The 25,334-nt window shown below is 42.9% G+C and overlaps 1 protein-coding gene across 1 annotated transcript in view; it reads right to left on the reverse strand.

The window, feature by feature from the left end:
* Nucleotides 1-8,445: 8,445 nt before the first annotated feature.
* Nucleotides 8,446-25,334, reverse strand: part of psmd10 (proteasome 26S subunit, non-ATPase 10) — a 38,959-nt gene continuing 22,070 nt past the window's right edge. Inside the window, exons 3-5 of the mRNA XM_072270931.1 lie at nucleotides 19,116-19,262; nucleotides 12,529-12,695; nucleotides 8,446-9,940 (exon numbers count right to left, since the gene is read on the reverse strand). Of these exons, the coding sequence (XP_072127032.1) occupies nucleotides 9,787-9,940; nucleotides 12,529-12,695; nucleotides 19,116-19,262 (468 nt within the window). The 3' untranslated portion in view covers nucleotides 8,446-9,786. The remainder of the gene's footprint in view (nucleotides 9,941-12,528; nucleotides 12,696-19,115; nucleotides 19,263-25,334) is intronic.

The raw sequence follows: 25,334 nt of genomic DNA on the forward strand, positions 1-25,334 counted from the left end.
TAACTTCCCGTTGGACTTGGAGGCAATTCGATGAGGCCGAACCGAGGCAAGGCAAAGCAGTGGGCCGTCGCTGAGAGCAAAGAAGACCCGAAGTTCAATCAATTTCAATCAAATTGGAAAGACTGGGTACAGGCCAAATCGAGGTGACAGGATCCAGGCCCCAGAGTGTATCAAAGCGACTGAACCAACGTTTGAACAACTACTTCAAGTGCTGGGCCAAATCAGAAAGGTTGGGTGCAGGCGAAGTTGAGGCAGTGGGGTCTAGGCCCCAGAGTGTACTGAAGAGACTGAATCCAATGTTTGGTCGACAGCTTAGACGCCAAACCAGATATAAAGGGTCAGGGTGTCAGGGTCCAAGGTGAGGGCCGGGTCAGGTCAGCCCACTGCTCTGCAAGGTTTACTCAGCTCTGTGTTAAACTAGGGGTCTGGGGGTGCACTCAGTTCAGAAAGCTATTTGCTTGCATTTATTGTTTGCACGATTAGTTTTTTTTTCTCTCTGCACATTGGGTGTTAAAGAATGTTTTTTTATAATAGGCTGTTTTGGGTTTCTTTGTTTCATAGCTGCCTGCTAGGAGATGAACCTTAAGGTTGTATAATGTATAATAAATGTACTTTCAACTTGAATCCAGAAACAATAAAGGCAAGCTAGGCCTTGCTGGTGAAAAAGAATAATCAACTTATCCAGGTGCATTCACCTAAAATGATCACTGAAAACCATTTTGGGTCAATGTACCTGAATAATTTGATGGAAATATATCCAATATTTTTCATATAAAAGAAAAAAGAAGTGATGATTGTTTATGTATCTTTATTACAAGAACCATGTTAGTTCATGTATTGAAGGGTCTTGGCCTGAAACTTCAACAGTTTATTCCTCTCTGTAGATGCTGCCTGACCTGCTGAGTTCCTCCAGCAATTAGTGTGTGTTGCTCATAGATCTGAAACTATTGTCTGAAGGAGGCAGAGACTTTCCCAAGTTTGAAGAACTACTTAGGTGAAGACTTGAATCACTGTGGCACGGGAGACAATGGTGAAAATACAGTGTAGATGGGTAGATGTCATGGTAGGCTGCAAGGCCGGTTTCCATGCTGTGTGACAATGAGACACACAGAAAGTTGTCAGAGAAACAGCTCCTTCGATCAGATTTTATCTCCAATGACAATCTGTTTCAAAAGTATGTTCAGTATTTGAACAGGGACTTGATTCACTGGAGTGTGGGGGAATGAGGGATGATCTTACAGAGGTTTATAAAATCATGAGGGACATAGACAGGGTAAATGCACACAGTTATTCATCCCAAGGTTACATAATCATGAACTAGAGGGCACAGGTTTAGGAAAAGAGGACAGATTTGATAGAAACCCAGTGGACAACTTCTTCACATAGAGGGTGGTCCATATTGAATTGAGTTGACTTTATTACTTATATCCTTCACATACTTGAGGAGTAAAAATCTTTACATTATGACTCTGTCTAACTGTGCAATGTGCAATTTATAGTAATTTGTAATAAATAGTATGTACAACAGGACAGTCAATATAACATAGAAATATAATTGTATCAGCGTGAATTAATCAGTCTGATGGGCTGGTGGAAGAAGCTGTCCAACAGTCTGTTGGTCCTGGCTTTTATGCTGCGGTACTGTTTCCCAGATGGTAGCAGCTGGAACAGTTGGTGGTTGGGGTGACTTGGGTCCCCAGTGATCCTTCAAGCCCTTTTTACACACCTGTCTCTGTAAACGTTCTGAATAGTGGGAAGATCACATCTACAGATGCGCTGGGCTGTCTGCACCACTCTCTGCAGAGTCCTGTGATTGAGGAAAATACAGTTATCATACCAGGCAGTGATGCAGCCAGTCAGAATGCTCTCAATTGTGCCTCTGTAGAAAGTCCTTAAGATTTGGGGACCCATGCCAAACTTCTTCAACCATCTGAGGTATGAGAGGTGCTGTTGTGCTTTTTTCATCACACAGCTAGTATGTACAGACCACGAGATCTTCGGTGATGTGTATGCCAAGGAATTTAAAGCTGTTCACCCTCTCAACCCCAGATACATTGATGTCTGTTGGGTCTAGCCTGTGTCCATTCCTCCTGTAGTCCATATCTAGGGAGCACATTTCACAGGGAAAGTAATGGAGGAAATGTGCCAGATGTGTGTGTGTGTGTGTGTGTGTGTGTGTCTGTGTGTGTCCATCCCATCTGGTTCCTCTTTTGCTGCCTTTCTCCTCCATTCCTCCTTCTATTCTGCCTACACCTCCATGTAATTTTACTAAACTGGCTTCCTTCGTTCCTTCTGCACACTTGCAATTTCAGTTGCCTCTAGTTCCTCTGCTGCCTTCTTCACAGTGATGTCTGCCCACTCATTTCCTTTTTGTTCCTACTCTCTCCTTTCTGCTGTGCTTTCACTTTAATTACTGTCACCTCTGCTGGCAGACTCACTGCTTCCTGCAGCTGTTGGATGAGGTGCCTGAGCTGAATACCCTGCCCATGTTGAGGTTACAAATCCTTGTCGTGCCCAGGCTATCAGATAGTCATGCACCACCCCAGAGGCATACCGTCTGTCTGTATATGTATTTGCTTGTCTGCCCTCACTATAGCGCAGTGCGTCTATCAGGGCCACCTGTTCCACCAGCTGAGCTGAGCAACCCTCTCGCAGAGCCCCTGAAGCTAATTCGTCACCTGTTTCCTTCACCACGGCCCCTTCCAGTCCATGGCTTCCTGTCTATGCATCTCTGAAACCCATCTATAAAAATCCCCTTGCTTCCCCTTCTAGAGGTGTTTCCTTTACACTGATATCATCTTCCTGCTCTATTTCCATTTGACACTCGTGTGGCTCCCTCTTAGATTGATGCTCACAGGATTCATTCCAAGTTGTCCAAGTTGCATGCCATCTTGACAATGTCTCCCATCCACTACATAATGTACTGGGTGGGCACAGGAGTACATTCAGCCAGAGACTCATTCCACCGAGATGCAGCACAGAGCATCATAGGAAGTCATTCCTGCCTGTGGCCATCAAACTTTACTCCTCCTCCCTTGGAGGGTCAGACACCCTGAGCCAATAGGCTGGTCCTGGACTTCCGGGCATAATTTACATATTACTATTTAATTATTTATGGTTTTATTACTATTTAATTATTTATGGTGCAACTGTAACGAAAACCAATTTCCCCCTGAATCAATAAAGTATGACTATGATTATGCCTTACTATCGTTACTGACTTGTCTTTCGGAATGCGAACTGCCTCCCAGCCTGCCTTTCTGCTGTCGGTGACTGCTCGCAGCCTCCCTGTGTTTTGGAGCTCTACAAAAGACTGGAGTGTGTGTAGTATGAGTTGTCTCATCATTACAACTGGTTCACTTACTTGCCCTGCCCAAGCGGTGCTATGCAGCGGGGAATTCCTACTGCACTGAGCGTCTGTTTGGTTGAATAGTATACCACCGGCCTTGTTTCCCCATGGTCCTGCACCACGACTGCGCTGTAGTACCCTCCCTCATTACTGCAGTGTAAGTGAAAGGGGTGAGCCGTTCTGGCAATCCTAGTATGGGCGCAGAGACCAGGGCTTTCTTGATATCTATAAAAGCCTTTTTCTCATCTGGCCACCACCTTACTTCCTCCAGAGGGGGCTTCCCTCTTTAATCGAGGCCTGTAACGGGGCCACTGTTGCTGAGAACCCTGGTTACTATGGCAGTAATTGAATAGACCCATTGCCTTCCTCACTCCCCTTATGTTTACTGGGCAGGAGATGAAACTGACTGCCGAATATCCGTCATCTGACAAGTCCTTCCTCCCCTGGGAATGGGTGTAGCCTAGATACTGTAGGGTTTGCTTTCCTGTCTGAGCCTTGTGTGGACTAATTTTAAACCCGTCATCTTGCAGTATCTCTAGAACACTGGCTGTCGCCCCTAAATGACCTGCTTCACCTTCCGAAGCAACGAGCAGACCATCTACATATTGTAAGGTGGTCGAACGGTAAGGCGTTAGACTGATCCTTTTCCAAAGTATGCGCCATGACCTTATGAAAAATGGCTGGGCTATTATGAAATCCCTGGGGGAGACTGGCCCACGTATACTGCTGCCCACCCAGGACGAAGGCAAATCAATCTTGGGATTTGGGTGCTAGAGGATCCCCTAAAATCCATTGGCGATATCCAGGACTGGATAAAAAAACAGGCCATTCAGGATTGCTGCAGGGCTCGCCACAATGGAATGCAATCTCGGCGTGGGTCTTAGTCTGTTGTTAACCGATATGGTCCATCAGGCTTCTTTACTGGCCATGTAGGTGAGTTAGTAGTTGCCACAGTCCCTCAGTGTATCCCTTTGGTTTGGTTCCTTCACTATACCCTGAACTGTTGTCAGTGCGTCAGTTTTTATAGGGTACTGCTTATGGCGTTTATACCGCCACCCTCCCCCTCTATTTTAACTGGGTTTATCTTTACTCAGTTACAATCTTACTTGTGTCCAGTCCACACTGCTGGGAACTGCTAACTAAGTAACCCATAGACACCATCCTGGATCCAGTCTCTGTGATCGGGGCAGCAGCGATAATGCCAGCTAGGTTGTTTGCTCTATTGGTTGTGTGTGTTCGCTGCCCTTGACGTGTCCATATTATTTTCCCCTTACCTGAATCTATAAGTTAATTCAGAAACAAAGATTCTGAACTTAAAGAAGGGTAACTTTGAAGGTACGAGACTTGAATTAGCTAAAATATACTGGCAAATGACACTTAAAGGGTTGACGGTGGATATGCAATGGCAAGCATTTAAAGATCGCATGGATGAACTACAACAATTGTTCATCCCAGTTTGGCAAAAGAATAAATCAGGGAAGGTAGTGCACCCGTGGCTGACAAGGGAAATTAGGGATAGTATCAATTCCAAAGAAGAAGCATACAAATTAGCCAGAAAAAGCGGCTCACCTGAGGACTGGGAGAAATTCAGAGTCCAGCAGAGGAGAACAAAGGGCTTAATTAGGAAAGGGAAAAAAGATTATGAGAGAAAACTGGCAGGGAACATAAAAACTGACTGTAAAAGCTTTTATAGATATGTGAAAAGAAAAAGACTGGCTAAGACAAATGTAAGTCCCTTACAGACAGAAACAGGTGAATTGATCATGGGGAACAAGGACATGGCAGACCAATTGAATAACTACTTTGGTTCTGTCTTCACTAAGGAGGACATAAATAATCTTCCAGAAATAGTAGGGGACCGAGGGTCTAGTGAGATGGAGGAACTGAGGGAAATACATGTTAGTAGGGAAGTGGTGTTAGGTAAATTGAAGGGATTAAAGGCAGATAAATCCCCAGGGTCAGATGGTCTGCATCCCAGAGTGCTTAAGGAAATAGCCCAAGAAATAGTGGATGCATTAGTGATAATTTTTCAAAACTCTTTCGATTCTGGACTAGTTCCTGAGGATTGGAGGGTGGCTAATGTAACCCCACTTTTTAAAAGGAGGGAGAGAGAAACCGGGGAATTATAGACCGGTTAGCCTAACATCGGTGGTGGGGAAAATGCTAGAGTCAGTTATCAAAGATGTGATAACAGCACATTTGGAAAGCGGTGAAATCATCGGACAAAGTCGGCATGGATTTGTGAGAGGAAAATCATGTCTGACGAATCTCATAGAATTTTTTGAGGATGTAACTAGTAGAGTGGATAGGGGAGAACCAGTGGATGTGGTATATTTGGATTTTCAAAAGGCTTTTGACAAAGTCCCACACAGGAGATTAGTGTGCAAACTTAAAGCACACGGTATTGGGGGTAGGGTATTGATGTGGATCGAGAATTGGTTGGCAGACAGGAAGCAAAGAGTGGGAATAAACAGGACCTTTTCAGAATGGCAGGCAGTGACTAGTGGAGTACTGCAAGGCTCAGTGCTGGGACCTCAGTTGTTTACAATATATATTAATGACTTAGATGAGGGAATTAAATGCAGCATCTCCAAGTTTGCGGATGACACGAAGCTGGGCGGCAGTGTTAGCTGTGAGGAGGTTGCTAAGAAGATGCAGGGTGACTTGGATAGGTGAGGTGAGTGGGCAAATTCATGGCAGATGCAATTTAATGTGGATAAATGTGAGGTTATCCACTTTGGTGGCAAAAACAGGAAAACAGATTATTATCTGAATGGTGGCTGATTAGGAAAAGGGGAGGTGCAACGAGACCTGGGTGTCATTATACACCAGTCTTTGAAAGCGGGCATGCAGGTACAGCAGGTGGTGAAAAAGGCAAATGGCATGCTGGCATTCATAGCAAGAGGATTCGAGTACAGGAGCAGGGAGGTACTACTGCAGTTGTACAAGGCCTTGGTGAGACCACACCTGGAGTATTGTGTGCAGTTTTGGTCCCCTAATCTGAGGAAAGACATTCTTGCCATAGAGGGAGTGCAAAGAAGGTTCACCAGATTGATTCCTGGGATGGCAGGACTTTCATATGAAGAAAGACTGGATCAACTAGGCTTATACTCGTTGGAATTTAGAAGATTGAGGGGGGATCTTATTGAAACGTATAAAATCCAAAAGGGCTAGATGCAGGAAGATTGTTCCCAATGTTGGGGAAGTCCAGAATGAGGGGTCACAGTTTGAGGATAAAGGTGAAGCCTTTTAGGACTGAGATTAGGAAAAACTTCTTCACACAGAGAGTGGTGAATCTGTGGAATTCTCTGCCACAGGAAACAGTTGAGGCCAGTTCATTGGCTATATTTAAGAGGGAGTTAGATATGGCCCTTGTGGCTAAAGGGATCGGGGGTATGGAGGGAAGGCTGGTACAGGGTTCTGAGTTGGATGATCAGCCATGATCATACTGAATGGCGGTGCAGGCTTGAAGGGCCGAATGGCCTACTCCTGCGCCTATTTTCTATGTTTCCATAACGGCCCATGCTTCCCTTAGGATGTCTCGCCCAAGGATAGTATACTCATAATTTGGACAGACCCAGAGATACACTGGAAGCTGCACTCCGCAGATTTCGAGTATTTATGACTCATTTCTTTCTGCTTCCACTGGTCTGTTTCACTGACCCACAAAACAATCGCAGAGTAGGTCAACCCCGCTGCTATCCCCAAATCTAAAACTTATTGGTGGGCCAAGCTCGGGCCTTCAGTCATCACTTTCAGGAAGACTGGGTCGTCCCTCCCTGGATTATCCAACCCTGAATGCTCCTTGTTCCTTCGATATTATTGTTCTGCATAATCCATGGCGGTCTCATCAGCTCTTTGATTCACTGCCATTATCATTCCCCAGTTACTCTCACCTCCCCCACCCAGTCACTGGCTCACTTCCCCTCTAAAAGAGTGATATCTTTCTTCATTGCTGATGTTCCTGGTAGTTACCCATGTACCATCCTACACCTCCTGGCCCACACTGCCCCACATATTTCTCGGGCACTTCGCTTTTACCAACACATGTATATCTTCATGGTGTGTCTGTTGAATTTCAACCATTTCCTCGAGCTTGAGCCAGAATTCCCAATTCCCACATGTGACTTTCAGTGAAGGCAACTCTTGACAAAATGCTGTTTCTCCCTGGGGGTGAAGGGTCATAATCAGAGTCAAGGGCTGGCTTGGATCATCAGGGTTCTTGACCTGACGTTGCCTGACCTCAACAGGTGCAATCCTGACAGATAGATCTGGGTAAAACCTCTCATGAGACCATGGATTTATGCCTTGGAAGGTTTCCAGGGTGCAAGCCTGGGTAAGGTTGTATGGAAGACCAGCAGTTGCCCATGCTGCAAGTCTCCCCTCTCCACGACACCAATATCATCCAAGGGAAGGGCATTAGGACCCATACAGCCTGGGACCAGTGTCATCGCAGAGCAATGTGTGGTTAAGTGCCTTGCTGAAGGACACACATGCTGCCTCAGCCAAGGCTCAAACTAGCAACCTTTAAATCACTAGACGAACGCCTTAACCACTTGGCCACGCGCCAACAATTCCCACACTACGCAAAATATAAATGACAGATACCAGTTAAACAACACATATTTAAAACCGCAGAGTATGCACTCCGCAGTCTGCTACTTTGAGCGCTTGAACTCATGATGCCTTGCCGTATTCCTTTGCATCACTCTCACACAACGCGTATGCTAAAATGCAGCCCCGGAACGAGTACACACGCCGCGCACTGAACCCAACCCTTCACAACTGGTGCCTCAGTCTTACCAAATTTACAAAGTTTCATCTCTTACATAAACACACTTTCACGTGCACACACATTTATATCTGCAAGTTCTGCTCTCTCTCTCTCTCCTCGTGTTCCTGACACCACCATGTTCCGTGTATCACCGACCCAAACCGATCGATGTGCGAGTGCTAATTTTTTTAAAAAATACTCACCCACTTAGACTGCAAAAATTGCTGGCCACACGATCGGTCACACAAAAGTATCCCACTTCTGACAGCAAATGTTGTGTGAATGAAGTCACAGAGAAAAGTACTGGTATATACGAAGTAGCTTCTTTATTCGGCAAAACAAGATACAGCAGGCATCAGATGGAGATGCTTTTGGTCAAAAGATCTGCCCAACACGGTGCTTGATATTTTATGTGCTAAACCTCAAAGGACAATTCCATATGTACAATCTATCTACAATGCTTTCTTTGAAAGCTCACAAACTTCATACCTCTGATTTGCACCCACACCAGACATCTAAATGAAGTTTAATCAATATTGTCTGGGTTTTACTGCTTTTAAGGACCCATTGTTCAGAACTGCACTCCAAATTAAATCCACAATTTGTACTCAGACCCGAGTGCCGGTGGCAAAGGCATTTGCTAAATGTAAATGTGTTAAACCCAAAAGTCGTCACAAACACCAACATCAGCTGCTAGCCTTAGAAAGCATCACCAATAAAAATTTGGCAAATTTTCCTCCCGCTTGCTGTAAGTGCAATAGTAAGAGAGACAGCAATCCAATATGGTTAACAATGAATTTATTAAAGTGTGTTTAATGGCAGAGGCAAGTTGAAAATTAAAATAAAAGATGTTTTTAAAAGTAGCTTTTCACATTGGCGATTCCCTTCTCCTGCTCCTCTGCTTCCCAAAGACCAAGTAGTGTCATGTATATCACTTGTTAGCTTAAGCAGAGAAGAGCCACACACACAAGGTCAAAAATGAGGTGTAGAGCCCAAGTACAATGTTGAGAATGGTGCTGTCACTAATCTATTCACAATAAGTATTAGATCTTTTAGTATTTTTGACAATTACACCCAGTTTTGTCTTTTGAAAAACAGCAAACATCTTTAGCAGGAGAAGCAGCAAGTCATTGTTGTTGTGGTTATCGAAATAAACTAGAAGTGCAGCTTACCAGAAGACTGGAATGTCAAAGTGGGGAGCACATCCAGATGGGAAATGGGGGAAAACACAAAAACAAACACATCCAGTGTAAGTTTTGCTCAGTGGACATTTCTGACACTGTAAACAAAAAATAAAGGAATTTATTCAGCCATCTGAGTTGCTGTCACTTCAGCCAGTGAGACTCATCTGAAGACACACTCAATAGTTCAGTAACAACTTCTTCCTCTATATTATCAGATTTCTTAAGAATCCATGAGCCCAGGAACACTACCTCATTATTTCCTTTTTTTTGCACTATTTATTAATTCATGTTAGTTTTATGTCTTTGCACCGGATTCTGAAACCCAAATATATCAGGAGTTGCAGGTAATGTACCACATAACATGTAGGTTATATGGCAAAGAAAATACGCAATACAGAATTGATATTTCCCAGCACGTTCTTAGTCAATGTTTTGAGGGAGATGCAAATTCAGACTGATCCTCTGAAGTAACTTTATTTTCAACCTTCTACCATCCTGCGTAACTGTAGGCCAAGTCCACCTTTAGCCATTTGCAGGGGCGTCTTTTCTTCCTTGTTTTCAATATAAATACTTGCTCCATTCTCCACCAGCAGCTTGGCTTCCTCAACCCGTTCCTCATCACAGGCCAAGTGTCTGAAAAAAAGTTTAAAACAAGGTCTTATCTCACACTCCAAATCCAATAGCCATGTTTTCATCTTCTTAAGGCTCTTTCCTTGGATGTCCTTTGCATTTACTACCATGTTTGCAATCTCTTAAAAGAGTTTCTTGAAAACTCACAATTTAAACTCTCCTAAACTTGCCTCTGCTCTGGTCAGGCCTCTGAAGCAAACTAGCAGATCTTAAGTTTACAATTGCATTTCAGCTTATTTCTATTTGCAAGTTGGAATGTTTTAATTACTTATATAATGGACAAGTAAAGGCACAGTTCAATTTGCAGAAAGAAAATGTCTGCATTCAGGAATGGTCATGAAGTCAGGGATGTAGCATGCAAAACAGGCCGATCATCCCACCTAGTCAATGCATCAATCACCCCCTTGTGTTTTTTTTAAAATAAACTGACCCTATGCTGACCTATTTTATTCTCCTCCCCACATTTCCAACAATTCCCTCAGATTGAAACAATTATTTACATACTAGGAGCAATTTAAAGTTCCTACTTGTTCTACAGCTTGCACATCTTCAGAATAACATAGAGGAAACATGGTTACAGGAAAAAAAAGTTCAATCGACAGCACCAGAGGGTCAGGATTGAATCTAGGTTGCTAGAGCTGTGAGGTAGTAGCTTTAATCATGGCACTACTGAACAGTCTGGAGGAACAGTGCAGAGTGGTGTCTGCCATATATTTGAACTAGAAGTTTAAAATTACAATATTATTGATTGTACTGGACTAATGAAATGACAAGTAAATGAAACCTAATTATCATAAAATTATTGTTCTCAAATAAAGAATTTGCATCATGGTTAGGAGATACAAATTGGCAAATGAGGCATTTACGACTACTATTGGTTTACAAGCAGCCATGTGATTTTATTTTTAAAACTGGTATGCCAGCACATCTCCTGAGGCACAAACTCCAAGCTCTAGGTTACGCTATTATAAAAGATAATCTACAGGGATGATGAAACGATGTGAAACAAAAACATTCAAACACTTACAAGTGTGTTCAATGAGTTTTTTTGTTTTGACCCCCAGGACAAGAAGCCTGCTTGACTGGCACCCACCTACTACTCTATAGTTTAATTCCCACCAGTATATCATGGCTGAAATATTTACTATCTACAAAGAGCACTACAGTTACTCACCTGGCTTACTCCAATAGCAATTGCAAGAGTTACCATCAAGGACAATGATAGAATACCATGACCCATAGGGAAGTAATGATGGATTTGGGGAAATGGAGAGCAGGAATGGAGAAATGTTATGAATGAGATTGCTGCCCTGTAAATATGTGATGGATCAAATGACCTTCCTCTGCGTTAGAAGTTTAACATTACCCTTCAATGAGTAATGTATCATTGTTTCCACCTGGGGCCAAATGTTCCCTAATGAACAGCATTAAAAGGACTGCGGTGCTTAGGAAGATGACCCACTACCACTTGCAAAGGAATTAGACATAGGCAATAAAAGAATACTCATGGAAACCCTAGTATGGCGAACATAGATCAAATACTCCATAGCATTTTGCATCATATGCTGGAGTATGAAAAGCAGGTGAAAAAGATTAACCATGCCCACTGAGCAGAGAATCAAATCCTTAAGTGAACAGACTATGTTTTCAGTGTTTACTTGTTTGCTGAGAGAATGCCTGGAATAGAAATGTGTGTACAGACAGGAAGTTAAAGACATTAGAGCAGTTCAGAAGTAAAAATACATTTAAAATGCTATAATTGTTTTAAAAAAATCTCCTGCATGTGACAGTTTAATCGCTATTCATGTAGAAGGATTAGCCTTTTAAATTCCGTCAGTGGATCTTCCACGGAATATCTCGGAGGAAGGTGTGCGTGATGGGGCAAAGTTATTATATGATAATCAGTTTCGGGGGGGGGGAGAGGCAGGGGAAAAGGGCTGCAGCAAATTGTGTTTTTTTTTAAATCAAGCTGGCCTTCTTTTCATTGTATACTGGAAATTCTGTGGTTGTTTAGGGTAGCATAGGGGGGACATCAGAGGAGTGCATTGTTTTACACAGAGTGGCTGGTGGATAGAATATGCTACCAGGGTAATGGTAGAAGCAGATACATTAGGAACATTTGAAAAACTCTTTGGCACATGGATGAAAGAAGAGTGGAGGAAAAATGTAAGAAAAAGTGTGGGAGATAAGGGTTAGGTTAATCTTAGAGTAGTTTAAAGGTCAGCTAAAGGGCCTGTATTGTGCTGTACTGTCCTATGTTTTCAAGATATGCAACATGAAAGAACAAACCCTGTATGTATTTCAAGCATTAACTCACTTTCTAACAGAAATCTCAGAGTAATTTTCCCATAACAACCTCTTACCATGAGTGAGGCTGTAATATGCTCTGAATTCATATTCCCAAGACTTTTTTAAAAAAAATTCCATCTCTCTTACTTGTTAGACATATACAGATGAAAATGACAGGAATCATCTGCATACGTGAAGACTAGAGGTAAATCAAAAATTCTTTCCGGTACTTCAAGCTTTATCCTTATTTCTCAATATAAGCATCCCACATGAACACTACCTGACAAGAAAGAGGAACTTACAAAGGTGTATTTCCTTCAGAGTCTTGGAGGTTGGTAGAGGCTGTATGCTTCAACAGGAGCTGTACAAGACGGAGATTTCCTTTAGCTGCAGCTCTGTGCAAAGGAGTAGAGTGGATGCTATCTGAGATGTTAGGGTCGGCTCCATTCTCTAATAACATGCTCGCGATCTAAATCAACAGATAGTGAAAACAAATTAGAGATTTTCTAAAGAGAAGCGTGGAGCTTTGCATTTATAAATATTGTAAAGGGCAAAGAGAAAAGCAAAATGCTGTGGAAGACAAAAATTTGAGAATAAAGAAGATGATGGAAACATTCAGCAAGTCAAGCAGCATCCGTGTAGAGAGAAACAGAGTTATTGTCTCTAGATCGGGGTGGCCAACCTTTGACATTCCATGCGTCAATTTTTTCATGCACAAGTTCAGATACGCCATACAACTCTTGTACCCCCATTCAATTCTTGTAAAAATGTTTATATAGACATATTTAGCATTTTTACATGATATATTGATTTAATATAAAAACAAGATAAACATTACTTACCTTAATAAGACTTCTTTTAACAAATATATTTTGTTTTCTTTTGATTTCTTCCTTTTTCTTAATCACATATTCTTTCCATAACTCAGACCCAAGCACTAGCTTCAGTTTTCCTTCTATTTCAGTCTGACGTTGTGTTTTATAGTGTCTATTAAGATCATGTCTTCTATTACTTTACTTTTATTATGTGAGAAAGTGTTTTCACAAACAATGCACAACAGTTTTCCTGACGGACCTGCTATAAATAAGAACTCATTTTCCCACTGTTCATTGAATTCACGCTTACAATCACTTTCTGCTTTTCTTTTGCTCATTTTCTTTTGCACTGTGATGGGTAACTGAATGTAAAAAACAAGGCTTAATTTTCGAAAAAGTACAAAACTGCAAATGTTGACAAAGGACAAACAAAGCACAACTCCGTATCGCACGAGTGTCAATTGTAAACTGACTGACAAAAAGCCGCGACGCACCGCTGGTGCAGACGCCTGGCGCCTCAGGATCAAACAAGTATCAAACGTGTATGGAACGACTGCAGAACAAAAGTCCTTCTTTCCTAGTTTGACTCATCGAACATTTTTTAAAAATTGAAAACAGATTAATGTGAAAGAAGATAACATTCGCCAAAAGATGTGCACAAAAAAAAAAAAAAAAAATCGCTAAAAATAATTGCTAAGTTTTAGATTTATTCTCAGTAAAACCCATTTCTAGCACTAAGCTACCTAAATTCCTGCTATAGATTTTTTTTTCTACAAATCGGTTTTTGGTTAATACTTTTTGCATTAGTAGGCTTACTTTTTTATTATTAACACTGGGGTGCCATGCGCCACTTCAAATTGTGTAATGCACCACTTCAAATTGTCCAATGCGACACTTTTGGCGCCTGCGCCATAGGTTGGCCATCCCTGCTCTAGATCAATAATTGTACTAGAAATGTTTATTTTGGTTAAAGAATGATTTTGTTCTCCCAAACTACTTTTGTTCGACAGGAAGAGATTATTAAATAAGTGAATTTGCATTAGCAAATGGATAACAACAACATTCCTTCCAGGCAACTACTGCAAATATCTCCAAGAGAATGATATAAGCATAAAGCAGCAATAAAAAATTTACAACTACCCATTATATGCCTGCTGATGATCTTAATACAAACAGAGATCATGTTAAATTCAAATTCTCGTGACACAGCATCTCCTAGCTGCCAGAGCAAATAAACTGATTCCTAAGCTCCGGAACCTGGGCCTCAGCACTCAGATCTGCAGCTGAATCTTCAACTTCCCCATAGACAGGACCCAGGCTGTAAGAATAGGGGACAAGCTCTCCTCTACAATCACTCTGAGCACCGGTGCCCCACAAGGCTGTGTACTCAACCCCCTGTTATACTCACTGTACACCCAGGATTGTGTAGCCAAGTTTCCATCAAATTCAATATATAAGTTTGCTGATGACACAACAATAGTAGGCAGTATCTCAGGTAATGATGAGTTTGAGTACAGAGAGGGAATTAAGAACCTGGTGGCATGGTGCAAGACAAGATGGCAGTAATTAAACTAAACGCTCACCAGAAAAGGGGAGAGTAAGGATCAGAAAGGAAATAAGTGGGCAGACATCACTGTAAAGAAGGCAGCAAAGGAACAAGAGGCAACTGAAATTGCAAGTGTGCAGAAAGATACGACAGAAGCCAATTTCATAAAATTGTATGAAGAGGTGGAGGCAGAAGGGAGGAACCACATGGGAGCTTGACACACGGGGAGGAAGGAGTCGTGGCCCCACAATGTATTAGGCAGATACTACTGAAGTTGTATAATGGGGTGATGCATCAAGGGACACAGAACATGATCATGACCCTCCAGTAGGGCTGGTGATGGATAGGGATGGGCGGGGATGTTGAGAAATTCTGCAGCTGTTGTAGCATTTGTACCCAGAATAACCCTGGTAAGGGCAGATAGCTACAGCTGGCAGATCAACCACAGCCAAGGGGACGCGGGGAAAATATCCAGATGGACTTCATGGAGCCTCTACCCAAAACCGGGGGGAAAGCTACTGTCAAGTAATAATGAATCACTTCAAGGAGTGGGTAGAGGCTTTCCCAACAAAGGAATACACCACCAGCACCACTGTACAGATTCTAGTTCAGGATATCCTCCCAAGGATTCAGGTGGGCTCAGATCAGGGAGCACATTTCACAGGGAAAGAGATTAAGGAAATGTGCCGACTGTTAGGGATTGGACAATGGTCCCAAGTACCCTACCATCCTCAGAGTTCAGGAATGGCAAAAAGGATGAATTGAACAATCAAGAACACCTTAGCTGAAGCTACATCGGAGATGGGAAAGATATGGGTTCATGTATTACCAGGAATCCTGATGACATTACAAGCAACCCCGAACTGCACACTGGGTTTCAGCCCCAACAAATTATTGATGGGTGAGCAATGCGACTCCCTTATGGGGTAGTTGCAGGTTGTGGGGAGCCTGGGACTTACAGTGATAGAGTGACACAGTATGTGGAAGGTCTTTGTAACCAACTTTAAGTGTTGAAGGACCAGGGCAAAACAGCAGCAGCACATTGCGGATCAGAGAGCGGGGGGAAAAGGAGATAGTCCTCCCACAGCCGGGTGACCAAGTCATGGTGAGGGTGCTGCCTGAAAGGGCAGGGTTTGCTCCCAAACGGACAGGACCACAGGTGGTACTTTTTACGAGTGATACTTGTGTCTGTGTGCAGACTCGGCGAGGCAGCCAGTGGAAACACTGGACTCAGGTTAAACTGCGAGACTCACCTTCTTGTTGCTCCCACCAGCAGAGTGGGGGATCATGTGTACCCAGTAATAGTGTAATTACAGAGAGCCGAAGAGATGAACACCAGACCTGACCACGGTTGATGAAAATATACCCAGAGGAAATGCAAAGACAGAAGACACCAAGAGCATGATAGAAACCCGTGAATAGCATGCTAAAGTGTGATGATGATGGTACTCTGTAATGAAGGCTGGTTGCTAAAGGTAGACGATTAGTTTAATAGCACAGAACAGAAAAGATATTGGGGAAAATAGATGGGGAGGTATTGAAGTTAAAGCAGAGACAGCAGGTTCCAGAACTTCGATGGCATTTCAGACTGAGAAAGATTGCACACAGCATCTGAAGGCAGTCACCCCACCCCTCCCCCGGTCTGAATGAGGAGTGAATACAAATGTGCTGGGCCCTTTCAGCAGTCAGGCCAGTGATCAACTGGACAGTTAGGAAAAGGGTGCCACCAGGGAGAGGTCCTTGTAGTCATTCAAATGGAGACCACCCCTGACCCCTTCCTGTACATCGATGAGGGGGGCCTGTGAGCCTCATGCACTTACCTTGCTGATGCGTCTGGAAAAAAGGCAAGGAATGTGATTAAGCTGCAATTGGCTTGCAGGGGAAGAGCCACGAGGAATACAAATGAAGCTGGATTTCTAAAGACTGCTGTTCGAATTTCTGGAACAATTTCTCTGCTTAGCATTTTGTAGGTACTCATTAAGGATGATAGGGTAAAATAGAGGCACACAAAATAATTGGGGAGAAGTTCCAAGGCAGGGCATTTTTACTGCCTGATTTGAGTAGATCCTCCTTTTGGTTGGCCTTCCCTGGTACAAGTTTATTTTTGTACTGTACATTTAATCTGGAGTGCAGCTCTGAACAATGGGTTCCTAAAGGCTGTGAATCCCAGTCCAGACAACGCTGATTAAAATTGATTTGGATGTCTGTGATGTGGATGTGAATCAGGAGGTGTGAAGGTTGTATGTAGTTTCAAAGAAAGCATTGTCCATACCCTATAAATATGGAATTTTCCTTTGATGTTTGGCACATACAATATCTAGGTCCATGTTGGGCCAATAAGACCTTTCGACCGAAAACCTCTCCATATGATGCCTGCTGTATCTAGTTTTGTCAAGTAAAGCAGCTGCTTTGTATCTACCAGTAATTTTCTCCGGTGATTTCATTTATGCAATAACAATATGTACTTTGATAATACATTTTATTTTTAACTTTGAACATCCTCTCCATGTCCACTCTATGCAGGCCCTTCAATATTCAGTAGGTTTCAATAAGAATCCCTCTCATTTTCCTGAAGTCTCTCAAGTAAAAGGTGGCATGTGGTCTCAAATAAGAGGCATGAGAAAAGATAAAAAAAATCGGTGGCAGTGCTTTTAATAATTAATTTTGCCTTTTGTGTCATTTGTTAAGTGTGAGCTTTATTGGCCTGCCGGGGCAGCCCAAAATGTCAATGAAGACTAATATTGCAATACCTGGAAACACAGAATGCATGCAAACCTAATTCACATTCTGTCTGGTGTGCAAATAAATTTCAACTCTGTTAACTAGTCAGTAGACTTGATAGCTTTAAAATACACATTTTACAGTTATACACTACATTATATAATGGAGTTCTTGTATTATTATAATAACTATGGGATATTTTACCTCATATTAACAACAAGCACAAGGAGGGCCATGGGGGTTTGGGGAATTACGACTCAAAATTAGTTACCACCTCAAGAGAAATGGCAAAACAAAGCAACAATAAAAACAGGGAACACACATAAAAGTTGCTGGTGAACGCAGCAGGCCAGGCAGCATCTCTAGGAAGAGGTACAGTCGACGTTTCAGGCCGAGACCCTTCGTCAGGACTAACTGAAGGAAGAGTGAGTAAGGGATAGCCTTCACAGCTATCTGGACTATTCCTCTTCTCACCCTGTCTCTTGCAAAAACGCCATCCCCTTCTCGCAATTCCTCCGTCCCAGCCGCATCTGCTCTCAGGATGAGGCTTTTCATTCTAGGACGAGGGAGATGTCTTCCTTTTTTAAAGAAAGGGGCTTCCCTTCCTCCACTATCAACTCTGCTCTTAAACGCATCTCCCCCATTTCACGTACATCTGCTCTCACTCCATCCTCCCGCCACCCCACTAGGAATAGGGTTCCCCTGGTCCTCACCTACCACCCCACCAGCCTCCGGGTCCAACATATTATTCTCCGTAACTTCCGCCACCTCCAACGGGATCCCACCACTAAGCACATCTTTCCCTCCCTGCCCCTCTGCATTCCGCAGGGATCGCTCCCTATGCAACTCCCTTGTCCATTCGTCCCCCCCATCCCTCCCCACTGATCTCCCTCCTGGCACTTATCCGTGTAAGCGGAACAAGTGCTACACATGCCCTTACACTTCCTCCCTTACCACCATTCAGGGCCCCAAACAGTCCTTCCAGGTGAGGCAACACTTCACCTGTGAGTCAGCTGGGGTGATATACTGCGTCTGGTGCTCCCGATGTGGCCTTTTATATATTGGCAAGACCCGACGCAGAATGGGAGACCGCTTTGCTGAACACCTATGCTCTGTCCGCCAGAGAAAGCAGGATCTCCCAGTGGCCACACATTTTAATTCCACATCCCATTCCCATTCTGACATGTCTATCCACGGCCTCCTCTACTGTAAAGATGAACTCACACTCAGGTTGGAGGAACGACACCTTATATTCCGTCTGGGTAGCCTCCAACCTGATGGCATGAACTCAACTTCTCTAACTTCCGCTAATGCCCCACCTCCCCCTCGTACCCCATCTGTTACTTATTTTTATACACACGTTCTTTCTCTCACTCTCCTTTTTCTCCCTCTGTCCCTCTGAATATACCCCTTGCCCATCCTCTGGGTCTTCCCCCCCCCCCCCGTCTTTCTTCCCGGACCTCCTGTCCCATGATCCTCTCATATCCCTTTTGCCTATCACCTGTCCAGCTCTTGGCTCCATCCCTCCCCCTCCTGTCTTCTCCTATCATTTCAGATCTCCCCCTTCCCCTCCAACTTTCAAATCCCTTACTCACTCTTCCTTCAGTTAGTCCTGACGAAGGGTCTCGGCCTGAAATGTCGACTGTACCTCTTCCTAGAGATGCTGCCTGGCCTGCTGCGTTCACCAGCAACTTTTATGTGTGTTGCTTGAATTTCCAGCATCTGCAGAATTCCTGTTGCTTGAACAATAAAAACAGAGTATGATTAAACAGAAACTGGTTCAATTTTTAAAATGTTGTCCCAATACCTCATATCTGTTTCGAGAGGCAGCATAGTGCAGTGGTGAGCAGCCATTCTGATTCACAGCATTGACTTGAGCTCCTTTACTAATCAGCACCTTCACAATTTCTTCACGGCCTGCTGATGCGGCAATGTGCAGGGGAGTCCAGCTGACCTGTAATAAATACAAATGGTCAGTAGCAGTTCACATTTTGGATAAAATGCTAGACCTACTTACGAAATAGAAAATAACCAACTTGCACAATTGAATCAGTGAAACTGAATCCACAACAAAAAGAATGTGGACAATCAATAGGAATGAAGTTACAACTGCTGACTATCTTTTGACTTTTCCATTTCCTATTTGTATTTTTTTATATGCCACAATTTTTTTTTTTTTTAGAATTTTTGACCCATTTAATATAGAATATAGAACAGTACAGCACACTATAGGCTCTTTCAACCTGCTTCCTTAGAATTTTGGGAAGATTAGGCAAGATAAATTTTATAAAAGTGTGATGGAGGTTATATTGACTGGTTACATCATGGCTTGGTATGGAAACATCAATGCCCATGAACGGAATATCCTCCAAATTGTAGCGGATGTGGCCCAGTCCAATCACAGTTAAAGCCTTCTCCATCAATGAGCATATCTACATGGAGGGCTGTTGCAGGAAAGCAGCATCCATCATCAAATACCCCCACTACTCAGCCCAGCCCTCTTCTCGCTATTGCCATCAGGAAAGTACAGGAGCACTCGTACCCACACCGCCAGCTTCAGGAACAGTTATCATCCTGCAACCACCACTCTTGAACCATGGGGGACAACTTCACTCACCGTGTAACTCAGGGGTCCCCGACCTTTTTTGCAACGCGGACCGGTTTATTATTGACAATATTCTTGCGGACTGGCCGAACCGGGGGGCGGGAGGGGAGGTGGGTAGGGTTGCCAATGGACAAGAGTAACAGTCAAATACATTGTGTTTACCCAGAGAAAGACTGCAATGACCATGAAGCCTTGCGTGGGCACAAGTGCACATGCATCACCTGCGCATGCGTGTACCTGCCGATTTTTTCCTACAAATCGTTTTTGGCGATTCTGTTTGGGGGGGGGGTGTTAATCACAACCGGAATATAGGTGATAAGTGGCTAATACACTCAATTTCACTTCTAAAAGGGTTTATCAAACAAATTTAATATTAAACACACAGCACATTATTTTCCTCGCATGAATATGGTGATGTCAATTATCAGGGGAGGACAGGGGAGCTTGAAGTAAGTGTTGAACGAACGAACTTCCAGTAGAAGTGGTAGAGGCAGGTTCGATATTATCATTTAAAGAAAAATTGGATAGGTATATGGACAGGAAAGGAACGGAGGGTTATGGGCTGAATGCAGGTCGGTGGGACTAGGTGAGAGTAGCATTCGGCACGGCCTAGAAGGGCAGAGATGGCCTGTTTCCGTGCTGTAATTATTATATGGTTATATGTCACTTCTAAGTCAATAGCATCACAATATTTTAAGTAACGTTTGGATATTAAACACACAGCATATATTTTCCCCGTATGAACATATAAAATCATTGCAACCCACCAATATCGCTGAATCAGTGGCAGCCCTGGGCTTGTTTCCCTGCAACAAGACGGTGCCATCAAGGGGTGATGGGAGACAGCGATACTCGAAGGGAGTTCCTTATGAGTCCTGACGAAGGGTCTTGGCCCAAAACGTCGACTGTATCTCTTCCTAGAGATGCTGCCTGACCTGCTGCGTTCACCAGCAACTTTGATGTGTGTTGCTTGAATGTCCAGCATCTGCAGAATTCCTCGTGTTTGCGTTCCTTATGTCCAGTCTATTCCACAATTTAGTTTTTGTTGCATTCATTGCAGAGATATGTTGGAAATGGAAGCAACGTTTTCAGTGCTTTCGTGGCTATCTCAGGATATTTAGCCTTGACTTTGATCCAGAATGCCGGCAGAGATGTTATGTCAAACATACTTTTCAGCCCGCCGTCATTTGCAAGCTCGAGGAGCTGATCTCCTTCCCGCACTGACATGGATGATGCGCGGGTAATGACCTCGCGTGCGTTCAAGCTCAACAGTGCGTGACAGGGAATGAGGAAAGGTGCAGCTGACTCATGTCGCCAAATCATATCGTTTCCTCGTGGACCGGTAGCATATGCTTTGCGGCCCAGTGGTTGGGGATCGCTGCCGTAACTGATCTGTTCCCACAACCCATGGTCTCATTTTCAAGGACTCTCCATCACATGTTTTCAATATTTATTGCATTTTTTTTGTTGTGTTTGCACAGTTTGTTGTCTTCTGCACATTGACTGTTTATCCATCCCTTTGGGTGTGGTCTTTCATTGATTCTATTGAGTTTCTTAGATTTACTGTGTATGCCCACAAGAAAATGAATCTCAGAGTTGTAAAGAAGTGATACATATGTATTTTGGTAATAAATTTACTTTGAAGTTTGTATGAGCTATTTTTGCCCTGGGATAGTTTCTCGCTATTCATCTGATCTATGGCTCTTACCATTGTGCACACCTCTATCAAGTCACTTCTGATCATCCATTGCTCCAAATATTGGCTAAAATATGACAAAACTGAAAAAATAATTGTTCTTGCAAACACGACTCAGATTTATGAATGGAAAGGATATTCCAAGATCAGGAGTTATAATTCGATGCAAGGTTCACAAAAGCAACTCAATTCCATTAACCTCTCTTATTATGAGAGTGAAAGAGCATCTTACATTTTATTAGGTACAGGAATGGAACCATAAGACCATTGGATATAGGAGCAGAATTATAGGAGTCATTTGGCCTAACGAGTCTGCTCCACCATTTCATCATGGCTGTCCCTTTCAGCCCCAATCTCCTGCTTTCTCCCCGTATCCCTTCATGCCCTGAACAATCAAGAATCTATCAGGTTCTATGTTAAATATACAAAAAGCCTTGGCCTCCACAACTGCCTGTAGCAACAAATTCCACAGGCTCACCACTCTCTGGCAAAAGAAATTCCTTCTCATCTCCATTCTAAAAGGATGCAACTCTATTCTGAGGCTGTGTCCTCTCGCCTTAGACTCCCCACCATAGGAAACATCCTCTCCACATAAACTCTCTCAAGGCCTTTCACCATTCAATAGGGTTCAATGAGGCCACCCCTCATTCTTCTGAATTCTAGTGAATACAGGCCCACGGCCATCACACACTCATCATACGACAAGCCATCCAATCCTGGAAATTATTTTTGTAGACCTCCTTTGAACCATCTGCAGTTTCAGCACATCCTTTAAGATAAGGGGCCCAAAACTGATTGCAGTAGTCCAAGTGAGGCATCACCAGTGTTTTATAAAGTCTCAACATTACATCCTTGCTTTTATATCCTAATCCTCTTGAAATGAATGCTGACATTGCATTTTCCTTTTGCATCTCAGACTCAGCCCACAGATTAACCTTTAGAGAATCCTGCACAAGGACTCCCAAGCCACTTTGTGCCTCCGATTATTATATTTTCTCTCCATTTAGAAAATAGTCAACCCTTTAATTTCTTCTACCAAAGTGCATAACCATACACTTCCTGACACCGTATTCCATCCGACACTTCTTTGCTCATTTTTCAAATCTATCCAAGTCCTTCTATAGCCTCTCTACTTCCTCAAAACTACCTGCCCCTTCATCTATCTTCATATCATCTGCAAACTTTGCAACAAAGCCATCCAATGAATCATCCAAATCATGACATATAAAGTAAAAAGAATCGGTCCCAACACAGACTCCTGTGGAACACCACTAGTCACCAGTAGCCAACCAGAATAGGCCCCCTTTATTTCCACTTTTTGCCTCCTGCCAATCTGCCCCTGCTTTATCCATGCTAGAATCTTCCCTGTAATACCATGGGCTCGTAGCCTGTTAAGCAGCCTTATGTGTGGCACCTTGTCAAAGGCCTTCTGAAAATCCAAGTACACATCAACCGATTCTCCTTTGTCAATCCTGCTTTTTCTTTCTTCAAAGAATTTCAACAGATTTATCAGGCAAATTTTTCCCTTTAGGAAACCATGCTGACTATGGCCCATTTTATCATGTGCCTCCAAGTACCCTGAAACCACTTCCTTAACAATCAACTCCAACACCTTCCCAACCACTGCGGTCAGACTAACTGGCCAATAATTTCCTTCCTTCTGTCTCTCTCTCTTCTTGAAGAGTGGAGTGACATTTGCAATTTTTCAGTCTTCTGGAACCATTCCAGAATCTAGTAATTTTTGAAAGAACATTACTAATGCCTCTGCAGTCTTTTCTTCAGCCACCTCCTTTAGAACCCTGAAGTATATACCATCTTGTCCTGGTGACATATCTACTTTTAGACCTTTCAGTTTCCCCACAACTTAATCCCTAGTAATGATAACTTCACATGCTTCACAACCCCTGACACTTGGAACTTCCACCATACTGCTAGTAATGAAGATTGAGACTTCTACAATGAAGATTGATGCAAAATACTTAATCAGTTCGCCCATTACTACCTCTCAAGCATAATTTTCCAGTGGTCCAATATCCACTCTCGCCTCTTTTATACTTTACATATCTGAAGAAACTTTTGGTATCTTCTTTAACCCCTTCTGTTGGTTTTTTTAAAAAAGCCTCCCAGTCCTCTAACTTCCCACTAACTTATGCACTATTATATGCCCTCTCTCTTGCTTTTATGCTAGCTTTGACTTTTGTTAGCCACGGTTGTGTCATCTTAGCTTTAGAATATTTCTTCCTCTTTGGGATGTATATATTCTGTGCCTTCCAAATTGCTTCCAGAAATTCAAGCCATTGCTGCTCTGCTGTCATCCCTGCCAGTGTTCATTTCCGATCAATTCTGGCCAACTCTTCTCTCAAGCCTCTACAATTCCCTTTACTCCACTTGACGTGGTCTTCTGCTGCTATAGCTAATGCACTTCAAGGCTTGACATGAGCTTTCAATGATGCCGTTCTACACACTACTGTTGTAATGTATGGTTATTTGAGATACTGTCACCTCTTGTTTGATCGAGGCATGGTGCACATAAACAGATCTTTTTTGAGAAGAGCAGGCTCCGTTGATAACCTGACCTTCTGTGTCTTTTTTTTAATATAGGGCAGGACACCTCTACAACCCACACCTCCAATCTCATCTCACTGATTGGAACACCTGACTCCAAATAGCTTTGTAGAAGGCATTACCCCAGCAATTCACATACTTTTTCCAACAAATACATGTAAAAAAATAATCATTTTTCTCAATAAATAACTGAACAACTGTGATGTTTTTGTGTTATTTATTTAATTGGGTTCTCTTTACCTAGTTTTAGGACTTGCATGAAGATCTGATCACATTATAGGTCATACTTATGCATATATCAAACATCTTTTAGAGGACTTTTAGAAGAATTGTAGAGATGCATGAAGCTGGAAAGGCTACAAAAGCTTTTCTAAAGACCTGAGTGTTCACCAGCCCACAGTAAGAGAAATTGTCTCCAAATAGAGGAAACTTAGTACTGTTGCTACTCTCCCCTTGAGTGGGCATCCCACAAAGACCACAATGTGCAATGCTGAAGGAGGTGATAAAGAACACAAGGGTAACAGCAAAAAACCCGCAGATATCTCTAGAACTTGCTGAAGTCTCTGTTCATGAGTCCACTATAACACTGAACAAGCATAGTGTTCATGGAAGGACACCACAGAAGAAACGACTGCTCTCCAAGAAAAAAAAAGCATTGCTGCATGTTTCAAGTTTGCAAAAGACCACCTGGATGTTCTACAACACTTCTGAGACTATGTTCTGTGGACAGATGAGACTACGTTGAACTTTTTGGCAGAAATGCACATTGCTATGTTTGGAGGGAAAAGGCACAGCACACCAAAACCTCTTCACAACTGTGAAGCATGGTGGAAGAAGCATCATGGTTTGGGCTGCTTTGCTGCCTCAGGGCCTAGACGGCTTGTAATCATTGAGGGAACAATGAATTCAAAATTGTATTAAGACATTTTACAGGAAAATGTCAGTCCGTCATCTGAAGCTCAATAGAAGTTGGAAAATGCAACAATGATCTGAAAGACTAGAGCAAATCCATAACAGAATGGTTTAAAAAGAACAAAAAATGTGCTTTGGAATGGCCAGGTCAAAGTCCTGACCTTAATCCTACAAAAATGTTGTGAAGGACATGAAGCAAGCAGATCATTCAAGGAAGCCCACCAACATTCCAGAGTTGAAGCAGTTTT

Source organism: Mobula birostris, chromosome 10 (assembly GCF_030028105.1).
Source record: "Mobula birostris isolate sMobBir1 chromosome 10, sMobBir1.hap1, whole genome shotgun sequence".
NCBI classification, from domain to species: Eukaryota; Metazoa; Chordata; class Chondrichthyes; order Myliobatiformes; family Myliobatidae; genus Mobula; species Mobula birostris.